The sequence below is a fragment of the Serinus canaria genome, chromosome 12 (genome assembly GCF_022539315.1).
Source record: "Serinus canaria isolate serCan28SL12 chromosome 12, serCan2020, whole genome shotgun sequence".
In the NCBI taxonomy this organism is placed as follows: Eukaryota; Metazoa; Chordata; class Aves; order Passeriformes; family Fringillidae; genus Serinus; species Serinus canaria.
Genome location: NC_066326.1, coordinates 2,927,871 through 2,941,011, shown reverse-complemented (window position 1 = coordinate 2,941,011; position 13,141 = coordinate 2,927,871). Strand labels below are relative to the sequence as shown.

Below are 13,141 nucleotides of genomic sequence, written 5' to 3'. Positions count from 1 at the left end.
TCATCCCTGGCACCCTGAGGGTTCAAGCACCAGGATTCTCCCAGGGCTGCACCAACACAAAGCTGGGGGTCCTGCCCAAAACTCAACCTTCCCCTAAGAAATTCCATGTGGAGCAAAATCATGGCAAGGCCAGATTTACCTGTGCACTCTTCCCAAGTCCCAGAAACCATCATGCTACAGAATATTAAATCTCTAGTTCTGGCTGAGCACGTAGGCTGGCCTAAACTGGAGGAGTTAAGCTCACACAACATCCTAAATAGCACTAAAGCTTTGGCCTTCATGAACAAACTACAAGGGGAAATGATCTAATCAATAGCTTTGGGAGGAAAAAATGTGTTTTTTAAGCTCGCTATTTTTTGCTCCAAAATATTCTTTTCCCTTATTTTCGGTGCCAGAAAGTCTCTGCTCTCTCCTTGCCACACTCCTCTCCTTCACAAGCTATTCATGCACAAGCTTTGAAAGACAGTAAGAGACAAGCAGATTTACATCAAAAAAATAAAGAGAGATAAGGTTGCTATGGGAATAAGAAGACAAAAACTGTTACTTAATCCAACATAAAAAGGATGAGAACTGGAGAGAACTCAGATGGAATTGAAACTGCCACCCCAACCAACGAGGTTATGATCTGAAACAACTGCTTTTTCTCCCTCATTTCCTCTATGCCTTTATGTAATTTCATTTCCTCATCACAATCTCTTTACTGAATACAATATTTCATGTTAAGACTCAAAAAACTTGAAAAAATGAATTAGAAGTAGTATTTCCCAATATGTTGCTCACTACTGTCACTCACTAGGCAAACCCTTGCAAAAGCTGAATTATGTCCCCTCTGCAGCAATGCCATGGATGTAGATGGGAAGCTGGAGATGAATCTTTAGATTTTATATATAAATTATGTATAAAAAAAATCAATTCAGCCAAAGTAGTTGTCTCACTTTTAACTCCAGTCTATGGTCTACAATAAAGTTTTATACAGGCTAGCAAGCAGATTCAGATTTAGGGTTTTCCTACAGCTGCAATCAAAGGCAATTCTTATGAACTCTGAAGGCAGCAAGAACTGTCACACACCCCCTCTCCCCCAAAAGCCAAGGCACCATTAATGTCAGTAGTTTATCTCAGAAAACATCTCTTATCAGTGCTTGCTGGAATTGTCTCCCAGCCAGCACAAAACATCGTGGCAAGGAATCAATCTGTCCCATTTCCAAGTTGTTGATACAGGATAAATGTCTCCTCTCATTCTGAAGAGTGTAGGGAAAATGTCTTTCCTTCCCTTCCACACCCCCAGAGCTGCCCTGACTCAGTAAATCCAGGGCCATGGGATCTCCCTACACAGCAAACCTCAAAAATGAGAAATGGGATGAAACCTTAAAATACCCAATTCATCAAGTCTCCACCAGGGATACCTGGAAATAATCTGGAATAATCAAGCTAAAAACTTTTCCAGGCCATGCAGCACAGCTCTGGAAGAGGAACTTTTATTTGGCCCTTATCTCTCCCAGGCTATTGCCCATCATCTCCAGTACCAAAATCTGCCACTCAGGTGTTTCCAACAGTGAGATCTTCATGTGCCAGCCCGGAGCTACAGGAGAGTCCTTGACTCAATCCAACATCCGGCTTCCTGAGGATTTTCTTTACAGCTTTCAGACTTACAAAGAGCTGCAGGAGGATAAAACACACACTAATTACCCCTGACTATGCAGATGAAGCTATTTTTAATTCAGGTTTAAACCATTTTCAAGTTCTCACTGCACAACAACTGCCAAAGGCAAGGGAATGCCACACTTCTCTGTGCAGTCCTTTGCTTCTTGCTGCACGCAGGGCACCTGAAGTTGCCCCAGATTATTTTGCAAAGCAGGTGCAAGGTGGGACTTTGCAGCTCACAGTCTGTGAGGGTGGAGTGGCAGCCCTGGAGATGCAAAACTTTCTGATTACTTCAAACAGGATCCTGCTACACTCTGCTGTGTCTGCTGAATCAAAGTCATGCTCCTCACGTGGTACTTTTTACCAAAAAGATACCTCAGGAGCAAACCCTGATGTTATTTGGGATAATGTGGCAAGTCTCAGCTCTAGGACTCTTCACCCAGACCCTTGGGACCACACAGAAACTTTTAAAATGTCACTGGGCTTTTTCCTGGCAATTTAAATGGAAACCTGAGTCACCTGCACAAGCTCACAGCCATCACAACCAAACCCAGGTCTCCTCAACACTCCTTTATTGTGCTCTTATTCCGTGTTTCTGTGTCCCTGCCTGTGAAAGGAGGTGGAACTGGATGATCTTTAAGGTCTCCTGCAACCCACACCATTCTGTCATTCTCATTTTACACCACAGGGAAACACCCAGCTGGCTCCAGCATGGAATTCCTCAATTTACATCACTGCACAAAGGCACTCTGCACCTCCCCCTCTTCACTAAGGTTTTCTGGCCCCTATAATGAGTAAAATAATGCAAATACTCGTAGTGGCTGCTCCAAAAAAAAGTGGTTCCTACATTCAAATGCTCCTGAACATCTGACCCCCAAGTATACAGAAATAAAGGACAGCCAAGCACAAACACTTTTACCTACACATCATCTTCTGCTTTCTATTCCAAGGCAGCAAAACCTGCTGGAAAAAGTTCTGCTTCCCTGCCCAAAAGGCCTGGCTTTGAAATTACTTTGATTTTTCTTGAAAGACCCCTAAAAAGTCACCAAGGAAGTCGTAACTCCATGTTCCATCCAAGGAGGGGAAAGGCATCACGCTCTGCCAGTCAACTGTATTTTAATATTCTGTTTATAGTTATGGAAATTTGGCTCCTTTTAGCATCAATAAGTTCTGATTGTGCTAATCAGACAGGAATATAAATCAGCTTTTATTCGCTTAGGTTTTCAAACACGTTCAGTAAACACGGTTGAGGTTAAGCTTTAGCCTCTACAATGTTGGGTTATTTTGTTACTGAAAAAACAGAGTGTAAATTGTGTTTTAATCCCTGATAAATACTGATCCCTGGAATCTCACTGCTGATATGTACATCCTGTATTGGAGGAGCTAAAGGCTACCATTAACACATTTGTTACCACACAAAAAACTGAGAGGTTAATTATGGCACAAATAAAGCTTTTGTCCAAGGCACTGGCAGCCACATATTTAAAATCACCAAAAATTAAAAACCTAAAGCATTCATTTTGAACATCATCATTAAGAACAACAAGAAAAATCAGGACAGTTTCTGCTGAAGAGCTTTTTTTAAATACAAACTGAATTATTCTCAGTTCTGCTGTTTTGCTGAACATCTGCCAAATTATTCAGCTTTAGATTTCAACCCACTGTACCTCCCCTGTTTTTCAACTGTCAGTCTCAGCCTCTTTAATCTGATTTTTTTAACTCCACGGTGTCCAGAGCTTCCCAAGCAAAGGGCTGGAAAGGATGGAAGCAAAGAGTCTTGCAGCAACTTTCAGGACCTCACTTCTTCTGAAACTCTGACTGTCATTCCACACTAAAACCCAAAAAACACCCATGGAGAGGCTCCTGTGCTGTCCTTGTCACCAGGCAGGCAGGCTGGGAATCTTCAAAAGTCACTTTTTCCAAGGTGTCTGGGCAAAAAAAGGCTGAAGTCACACAGCAAACAAGAAGCCATAAACAGAATACCAGGCTATGATCTATCTACCAAAGAATGCAGCAAACAGAAGTCCTAAAGCCCTGGGATTTACCACAATTCCTGTTAAATCAATATTTATTTGTGGACTGCAGTAGGTATTCCAGTAGGGATTACTATTCAATGTGCTCAAGCTCCACAACCTTTTACATGAAATATATTGGAATTATTTGCTCTATTGTAGTGCACTTCAAACTGCAGCAGGCAGAAGAACTGCAGAAGTACAAATGTGCAGCCTTCATGCTCAGTAATATTTGCAATAACAGAATTTTATTGCAGGATAAACCACTTGGAAATTCCTTCTTGGTAATTTATGTGAAAATCAGAATTGCCACCAGCCAAAATCCCTCCATTCAAATGCCATCAAATCTGCAATGAGCTCAATTAATGAAGATAAAGGCAGCACTTGCCTCGTTAAAATGAGGCATTAATTGTCTGAAGGTGAGGATTCAGCTCTAAGGTTAGGCAGTAGCTGCAGCACCAGGGAGCTGCTTTTCAAGAGGAGCCTTTCCTCAGCTTGAAAGATAAAGCAGAGACCAAGGAGACCCTTCAAAAGCTATTAAAGGTCTCTCTTCAAAAAGAATTTGAATATAACAGCATTTTCTGCACTTGTGGAATTCAATATTGTAACTTGAGAGCACACCCACCATGAAACCCAGACTCCTGGAAATCCATGAACTTGGAGAAAGGCTGGGATGTCAACAAAGGTATTTTCATGGGCTTTGGAGTTAAATTTGTATCCAGCTCCAAGTTTACACTTAGCTTACCAGAAAGCACAGATCCTCATGAAGGAGCCTCTGTTCTTCCCCCCCCACCTAATTCCAAGTGAATGGATTAAATGTGGTCACCTCACCCAGGAGAGGCCAAGGCTGCTACAGGAGGAATAAAGGAGCTGCAGAGGAAGGCAGGACTTACAGCAAGAGGTGAAGGCCCTGCAAGAATCAGGAACTGCACGGAGTTACACCAGGAATTAATTCATGACTTCAGCCCAGCTTAGTTTGGCACTCCCACCGTTCTTCTTTTCTGCGTATTTTACTAATTTTTATCTTTGAAGTTGCTCCTCAGAGTTTTTTAAAAATAATAATTCTAAAGTGTGTGCTTTGAAATTTTGAACAAGGCAGACATTGTGAATATATACATACACATATAAATAAATACACATATGTAATGCTCACTAATCACCTTTTTGCTCCCAAAAACTTCAGGAAAACAGCAGAACTCTCAAGGCCAGTTTCTCATTTGGCAACCAACTGAACCCAAACTTTGTGGCAGTGCAGTGAATGCTGGCAGTGCTGCACAAGCCATCCCAGCTAAACAATTCTGACAGTCACTACTGGCATAGCTGCACTTGAACACGATGGCTGGGCATGTATAATGCACAAAAAGGAGATTACTATTAATATGCAAAAGCATTATGCATTAAAAGCCAGGCTGGCTCTGGCTGAAGGCTGTAACTCTTAATGAAAACTGAATTTGAACAAGAGTAGTAAATGATGTTATTTATTTTTTTTTTTTCTTACAAATGGACTTTTACCCATAAAGAAACTCCCCACCAAAGACTAAATCTGAAGGGGGCATTTCTGCACTCCTTGTGGCATGATTTAATCACAACATCACAGCAGTGAGACCACAGAAGGTTTGTTTTCATGCTCTTTGGAAAATAAAGAATCATGACTTCCAATTTTGTAAGTCTCCTAAACTTGATGCTCAAAAAGAGAACTGTGAATCTGATACATGACATTGCTGTGCCTGAGGGCTTAACAGTTGATTTCTGTATTAGACTGAGAAAACAAAATGAAAAAATGAAAATGAAAGCAATAAAAACACCTGAATTGACATAAAGAAATACATAGAATATGATCTAGTTTTAAACTCAAATGAACTGCTGAAAAAGGAATTAGAAGAAAAAAATCTCCCTATTGGCAAATTTTAGTATTATGTGACAGAAGAGGAACAAGGCTTTGGTTAAATAAATAAATAATTTCTATATATTACAGTAGTGCATTGGCTGGGTTTTTTGTTTGTGGTTTTGTTTGTTTTTTGCCAAGGCTTGCAATGGATGGAGGAAAAAATTAATAATTATTTTTTGTTTTTTCTATTTAAGTAAAGTGCAGCAGAGCCGGTGTTAGGATACTCAGTTTGTGATGGCAAGGAGTCAAAATTTCAGGAGAGAAAGTCAATCCAAGTGGTGTCTCCAGTCCCACCCTGGACATTTCAAACCCTGGATGTTTGAAATGTGCCCCTTCACCTCCTGAAGGAGAAAATTTTAATGCATTTACACACAGGGTCCTCCTTGTTTCGTTTGTTTGAACTCTTTATTCACAGCTTTCCTTCCCCTTCAAGCACCCTTCAGAAGACGTTTTTCTGTTAAATCTCAGAAGATTTAGGAAGGCCCATTTCTGGAGGAGAGCAGCTGGTTCCAGCAGAGAGAAGAGCAGAGCAGGGAGAGGGAGAGAGGAAAGCAGAGCCTGTGCTCAGCAGGGCTGGAGCAGCCCAGGCACTGCCCTCTGAGCCTCTTCTGCTCTCCAGGAGCAGCAAAATGAAGCCAAAATGCACAAAAGGGGTCAGAAAACGCAGCTGCCTCCCAAACTGCAGGGAGGTTTGCACACACTCGTTCATAAATGTATCAAATTGCTCATCAAATTCCTCCTCACACATTCCAGACAGGAATTCCACCCCAGTTCCCTGAAGACCAAGTGCAATCAGCACATTCAGGAGGGGTGAAAGCCCTACAAGAATCACAAGCTGCAAGAAGTTACACCTGGAATTAATTCATGGCTTAGTGCACAGCTTAGTTTGGCACTTTTATTGTTGATGTTGTTCTGCATGTTTTACTCATTTTTATCTTTAAAGCTGGTCTTCAGAGTAATTTAAAGATAATAATGCTAAAGTTTGAGTTTGGAAATGCCTCTCCTAACAAGGCAGACATTTGGAAACCCCACATATATATACATATATCTATATCTATATATCTATATATCTATATCTATCTATATCTATATATAGATAGATAGATATAGATATAGATATATATTAATACTCAGTAATCACCTTTTTGCTCCCCAAGGTAAATGGTCAAAAAAACCCATGGGATCATTAGTCATACAGATATAATCATACTTCAATAAACAAAAACCCAAGGGCCACTGGGGTTTTTTTTTTTTCATTAGCTCCTCTGACATTCTCCTCTTTGATGAACTATGAAGATTCACAACAGATAAAGGAAAAGCAGCTCAATACAGGACACTGCAATAAGGGGCCTAGTCTGAAATGCATTATCTGCAAAGACAGACAGTGTCAGGGTTCATAAGCCAAGATCAGCATCATCTCCTTTTCTGCAGCTGTGATGTTATTTCATAACACTGAACTGCCCACAGCTCTTTCAAGAACTGTCTTTTTGCTTATAGGCAAAGCACAAGTAAAATGGTTTCTATGGTCAGGCAGAACACCTGCTGATCTGTCTTAGTAAGAGGTTAAAACAAAATTGTCCAAATTGTTTGACAACTTGTTTCCACATTTACAGAGTGCTCTTACTAAAATCTGTTTAGAAATCAACTCAGCTCCAGGATTCCCACATGGATTTTAGGTCCACTGAAGAGATTCATGCAACTGAAGCAAACAGGTCATGGTAGCATGAACACATGCCCAAAGAACAGCTTTTCCTGTCAGGATTGAGCCCTTCTGCAGAGTTTTGAGGGAGAGGGGCCAGGCAGCTGGAAATGCTCAGTTCCTTGAACTGCATCTGGCTCAGCTCTGGTCTCTGCAGGTGCTGACAGGGACTGCACACACCTCCCCAGGGACAGCAATCCAACATTAAAGCTGGGATGTGCATCCCTGATGGGGGCTCCAGGCTCCCAAGTGTGCCAGCTGCCTTTTGGAAACAGGAAAAGCAGCTTTTCACTTGACTTCTTGCTGGCTCTCCAATTTACCAACTCCCCATGGCCACCAAACTGACATTTGGCGAGTACCCAGCTGCAGGGAGTGACCCAAAATAGGTGCACAGAAGGGCTGGGACGAGGAACACTGGCTGAACAACGTCACTTCCCCTTCTTTCAAGTTCCTGACTAAGCCAAAAAAAAAAAATTCCTGGCCCTCTGAGCCTCCATGAGAAGCTAAATCCATCCAGCTTGGAGCTGTGTGCAGGACTCCAACCCTCCTGAGCACAGCCAGGACACAGGGGATGAATGGCAATGGTGGCACAGCACAGGATCAGGAGGAGATGCCAGCCAGGGGACAGCCCAGGGCAGCCACAGCATTTCCCTCCTGCACTGGAGCTCTTGGAAAGCAAACTCATCCATCCACAGCAGGCCCTGGGGATAAACCACTCGATTTTCAGCATCCACAAAGTGCAGGCACTGCCCTGCTCCCAGAGCTGTGCTGGCCATCCTGAGGAGGATGCACAGAGGGCATCTGGGCACTGCCCTGCTCCCAGAGCTGTGCTGGCCATCCTGAGGAGGATGCACAGGGGGCATCTGGGCACTGCCCTGCTCCCAGAGCTGTGCTGGCCATCCTGAGGAGGATGCACAGGGGGCATCTGGGCACTGCCCTGATCCCAGAGCTGTGCTGGCCATCCTGGAGAGGATGCACAGGGGGCATCTGGGCACTGCCCTGCTGCTGGCATGCCTGGCCAAGCCAGGGGGCACAGAATTCAGCAGAGCCAAGCCCTGAGGACAGGGCAGGAGCTGCTCCTCTCCCCTCACAGCCCTGGCACCACAGGGGAGGCTGGGGCAGAGAGATGCCCAGGGTGAGCCCTGAGCTCCAAGAGGGAAAGGAAAAGAACTCTGCAGGGCTGGTGTGGCAGCAGAGAGGAGACCTCAGCAGCAGCAGCACAGCTCCAACCTCCCAGAGCTGCCTGACACAGCAAGAAAGGCAAATCTCTGCACCAATTCAGCAGTTCAGCATCAACCCAGGGCTGCTCCTCAGGAATAAACCCATTTCCAAAGCAGGGTTTTGGGAAAAGCTGCAGCAGTCAGCCTCAGCAAGAATCTGCAGCGTCCAGTTGAAGACAAACCCCCATTGCAGCTCTTCCATCAGCACAGCCACCATGCACTGCTGCCAACAGCATCCTCAGTGCATTCCAGCATATTCTGCCTGCTTGGGAAGCACATCCCCACGTGCCAAAGGCTCTTTCCACTCCCTCACTTTTAATATTTTGCATTATTTAACTTGTCTATTGCATGCTTGGTTTCTAAACTCTACAGGACCTGTGCATTTCAAAGCCTCTGGGTTCTCCTCCTCAAGCTCAGCTGAAACCTTGAATCTGGGAACTCATGCACAGTTCCAAAGGAGAAATTCAGAGATTATTGTTACCTGCAAGGCAGCCAACAAATGACACCAGGAACAGCTGCTCCCACAGCAGCAGCAGCATCTTCAGTCTCCTGAATTCAGTAATCCTGGCTGTCTCACAGAACTGTGTGTTTGAGCCTTTCAGGTGGCAAGGTTTAACCTGTTAAAAGAACAGACATAAAACTGAATCCCTGGATGGCCCTTAGGAACCAGCTTCCTTGATAAAGCACTTTTCAATAAACACAAAGTTGACCCATCCTTTCATGGTCCTCTTTTTTCCAGGCCTCAATCCCCAACAGAAGGGTGCATCCATATTTCACATTTTTTTAATGTACATGAGGTGCTGGAGGTTTTACTCTCCAGCAGGAGCAGAGCTGACAGCAAAGTTGATTTTGCAGTTTCCACTTCCCACCAAGCTCCAGCACTGATTTATTTGTGAGATACAGTGGATTGAAAGGAAGGCAGGAGATGAGGTACAACCTCACACAGTTCAGCAGCTGAACACGTCTGGAGGAGCAGCTTGTGCTGCACTTGCCTTGTGCCCAGAATCAAAACAACACAAAAACCCACCTAAAAAACCCCAAAGGGCAAACTGAAATAACAAAACATAAACCAAACAACATAAAAAACCCCATCTTGTTGAAGCTGTAGACCTGGAGCTGGCCACTCCTCACCCTGTGTTTCCAAGGAGCCTTCCCAAGGGAATGTTATCCATGGGTAACACCACCTCCATCCCAGCCCCTGGAACCCAGGAATTCCACAGCTGCCCAGAGCAGGGAGAGGGGAGGAGGTGAAGCATCAATTTTAAAGTAGGTCACTCTGGTGTCTCAGCTTTCTTGCAGTCTTGCAAGGAAAAAAATAAAAATGGAGAAACTAAATTAATTTGGTTTTGTTCTCCAAGTGCTCTGGGCAAAGCAGAACGTGATAGATCCATTTCAGGCCAGGAAAAAACTGCTTTGGTGGAAGTTTAAAAAAAAATTGAAAAATTGAAAGCTTTGTATGTGGGTATAAAGTCATAAAAATACATTTCAACCTCTGGCTGCATTATATTTTAATAAATTTTAATATCTAAAAGAGAGAATAGTAGCTACCAGCCAACACTGCAAGACTTAAATTACTTTAAACACTTCATTTTCCCTGTCTTCTGTGAGGTTTTGCTAATCTAGGATCTATTCCTGAATGCCACTGCTTCATTTTAAAAGCACCACACACTTAGGGAGTGCTCAGATTTCCAGCTCTAAGCCAGATAAATGCACCAGTAATATCTGTTCTTTAAAAGATGCAAACCCAGATGGACACCCAGAGTGGGGACTCACTGAAGCTCCTCCTCAGCTCATTCTTTCCTCTCTAGAAAAGGAGCCCTAAGAAGTTTTTCTCTGCAGAGGGGAAGATGAAGGGCTGCAAAGCAGAGCTGCCCCTGGCCAAGTCAGGGGGGTCAGGCTGTTCACAGAGCCTTGGTCAGTGCCTGGCACTGCAGAAACATTCTGACTTGGACACTGCTCAAAAAGGGAGAAAAAAATCAAATTCTGAGCACCACAGCAGCTCAGCCTCACTGTCACCTTTTATTTCTTACAGTGATCTAAAAATGAAGATGTTAAAATCCCCAAATACCGTATTAGAAAGGCTGCAGCGGGTTGCTGTTTGTAATATGGATATTCCAGTTATTTCTGACATGGAAATAGCCTGCATCAAAGAAATCCACAGCCAATGCAGGGATCCAAAACCCAAGGACAACGTGGAGCATCTCTGCCACCTTCACAGCTCCTCCACAGCCCCAGCTGTTCCTCAGGTTCAGCCCCTTGCCTCTGGATTTTGTGTTCAAAATGTCCCATTTTAATATTACATTAAAACTTAATTCGTAAAATATCCATATTAAAATATTAATAACTATAAAATACCTATTATTATAAAATTACTCTTAATATTCAGAGTCATTTTATGCCCCCCTTTATAGAAGCAGAGGGGCAGATCCACATCATTATCTGGGGGGTTCTGGAAATAAGATTTAAAGTGGCTCCTCCAAAATTCAGCATTTTGCATACAAAGGCCAGAAAGACAAACAGCACCTGATGTGGCTGGAAAAGACTGTGAAGAAACAAAGTAGTAGCCACAGAATATGCAAAAGGAAATAGAACCTTATTTTTAAATCAGAAAGCTTCCTATTGTTAAGTAGTGCTCTGTTTTCAGAGCCCAAAGTTATTTTGAGGCAGTAAAAAAGCAAAGCTGTGAAGTGGTGAGAAAAACACCAGGTAAAATGAACAGATTACCTTTCTTTATGATGAATTTCTTCAACTTTCAGAGAAAAGTCAACGCTCATGAGCTGCTCCAACCATTTTTGATGGAAACAACCAGTTCTCCAGAAAAAAAACCCAAACAAACTACCGGCCAAACAAATTAGGTAGGATAGGAGCACACATGTATTAAAAAATACAGCTTCATTTTTTCCTTCATTTAAAATTAGCCCTCCAGACCTTTGAACTTTCAGATCATATAATATGGCAAGTGATGCACACAAATGTCTGAAAGAAATAAAAAGTTTGGGAAAGGTTCAAGAGTCAGTATTTTTACTCAGTGACCTTAATTTTTACTATACAGAGTCAAACATAAAAAAGCAGTAGTTCCCTAAAGGGGGAATTTTTATTTCTATATATATAGAACTGGAACTTGTCAGAGCTGGCTGGCAAGTTCATTTTAAACTTGGATTTTGAGCAGGAGGAATTGGTAGAGTCATCGAGTCTAAATTAATCAGAAATTCCTGGAACTCAGGAGAGTTGTGGAGACCCAGAACTTATTTTTCTGTATTGATCACAAAGCCCAGCACACAAAATCAAGGGATGTCCTGGCACTAGAGGTCAGCAGACCTTTGCTAAGGCAGGGAATTATTAAAATCTCATCAAATCATGGAATTATTTGGGTCGGAAAGGACCTTAAAGATCATTTCATTCCCACCTTGCCATGGCAGGGACATCTCCCACTGCCCCAGGCTGCTCCAGCCCCAGTGTCCAACCTGGCCTTGGACATTCCAGGGATGCAGGGGCAGCCCCAGCTGTGCCAGGGCCTCATCTGGATAAAATATGAGATTTACCCTCCCGTTAATGCTCAAGCCATCTCCACAGCATGAAAAGATGAGGTGCTGAACACAAAAAGCTCAGGCAGCTCCTTTTATTTATTTTTCAGGGAGGGGAGTGCAATCCATTTCTGATTACCCTCAGAAGGAAACCAGCAGTTGTGAGAAGTGACCCAATCCACCATTCCATGAGGAAACAGCTGAGCTGGGAATTTCCTCATCACTGAGCCCAACCTCTGCCTCCCACTGTCCCTCTCCAAGCCTGGAGGCACCTGGGCCATGATGAAAATATTCCAGTTTTGAGTGGGAACTCCACATTTACCTCTCTCAAAAAACAATTAGAAAAATGCTGCAGCCACAGGCTTTTGAAAACCCAAAGGAAGGAGAACTAAGCCCCTGTGGTAGGTCCCATGTGGACCTCATTTATCAAGCTAATCTCTCTCTAACACCAGGGAATCCCCAGATTTTGCTTGGATACAACACAGCCAAGTTCACTTGGATCTGGGCTGAGATGAATCCAACTCAAAATTGCTGAAGGTATCTGCAAATACCCAGGCAAGGCCAGACTGCCCAGTGCCACAGCTGGGCACTAATTATTTACTGAAACCAAACTGGTGTCTGTCACCTGCTGCACTGAAGCAGAGATGGTGCCAGTTTAAGGGTTTAGAGTGGATTTTTGTCAGTTGAAGGAAAGAGTTAATTCAATTGGACATTATCCACCAGGCAGATCTAGAGAGTAAGATATGAGTAAATTCATGGGAGATTGGAAAGGCTCTGGAAAACAAAACCCAGAGGGAATATTGGCCAGCACAGAGCCAGCAGCTTTTGAGAGGAACACAAATGCATCCACTACACCTGCAAGGCTGTAAATAAAAAATTGTTAAAAAACGACCAGTTAAAAGTCACAGCAGCAAGACAAAGAACAGAGGGACAAAAGCTGCTCAGCAATGCTGTGCCCTGCTCCTGAGATAAGGTTAAAATGGTGCTCCAAGGAATATCAGGATTGCCCCAACTCCTCTGGGGACTCGTTAGATGCCAGCTCCAGGGCAGCAGCACTCACCAGGGAGCCCTGCCAGGTGCCCCTGGCTCTTCCTCAGCCTCCTGCCCCTGCTGGCAGCAGCCAAACCCCCCTGACCAAGCTGCAAGCACACAAACCA

At 43.5% G+C, this 13,141-nt stretch overlaps 1 protein-coding gene across 2 annotated transcripts in view; it reads right to left on the bottom strand.

Annotated features, from left to right (window-relative positions):
- Positions 1 to 13,141, bottom strand: part of CNTN3 (contactin 3) — a 98,081-nt gene that overhangs the window by 66,560 nt on the left and 18,380 nt on the right. For both annotated transcript variants that reach the window (XM_050979437.1, XM_050979438.1), the window contains exon 2: positions 8,942 to 9,077. In XM_050979437.1, coding sequence (XP_050835394.1) covers positions 8,942 to 8,999 — 58 coding nt within the window. In that variant the 5' untranslated portion in view covers positions 9,000 to 9,077. The remainder of the gene's footprint in view (positions 1 to 8,941; positions 9,078 to 13,141) is intronic.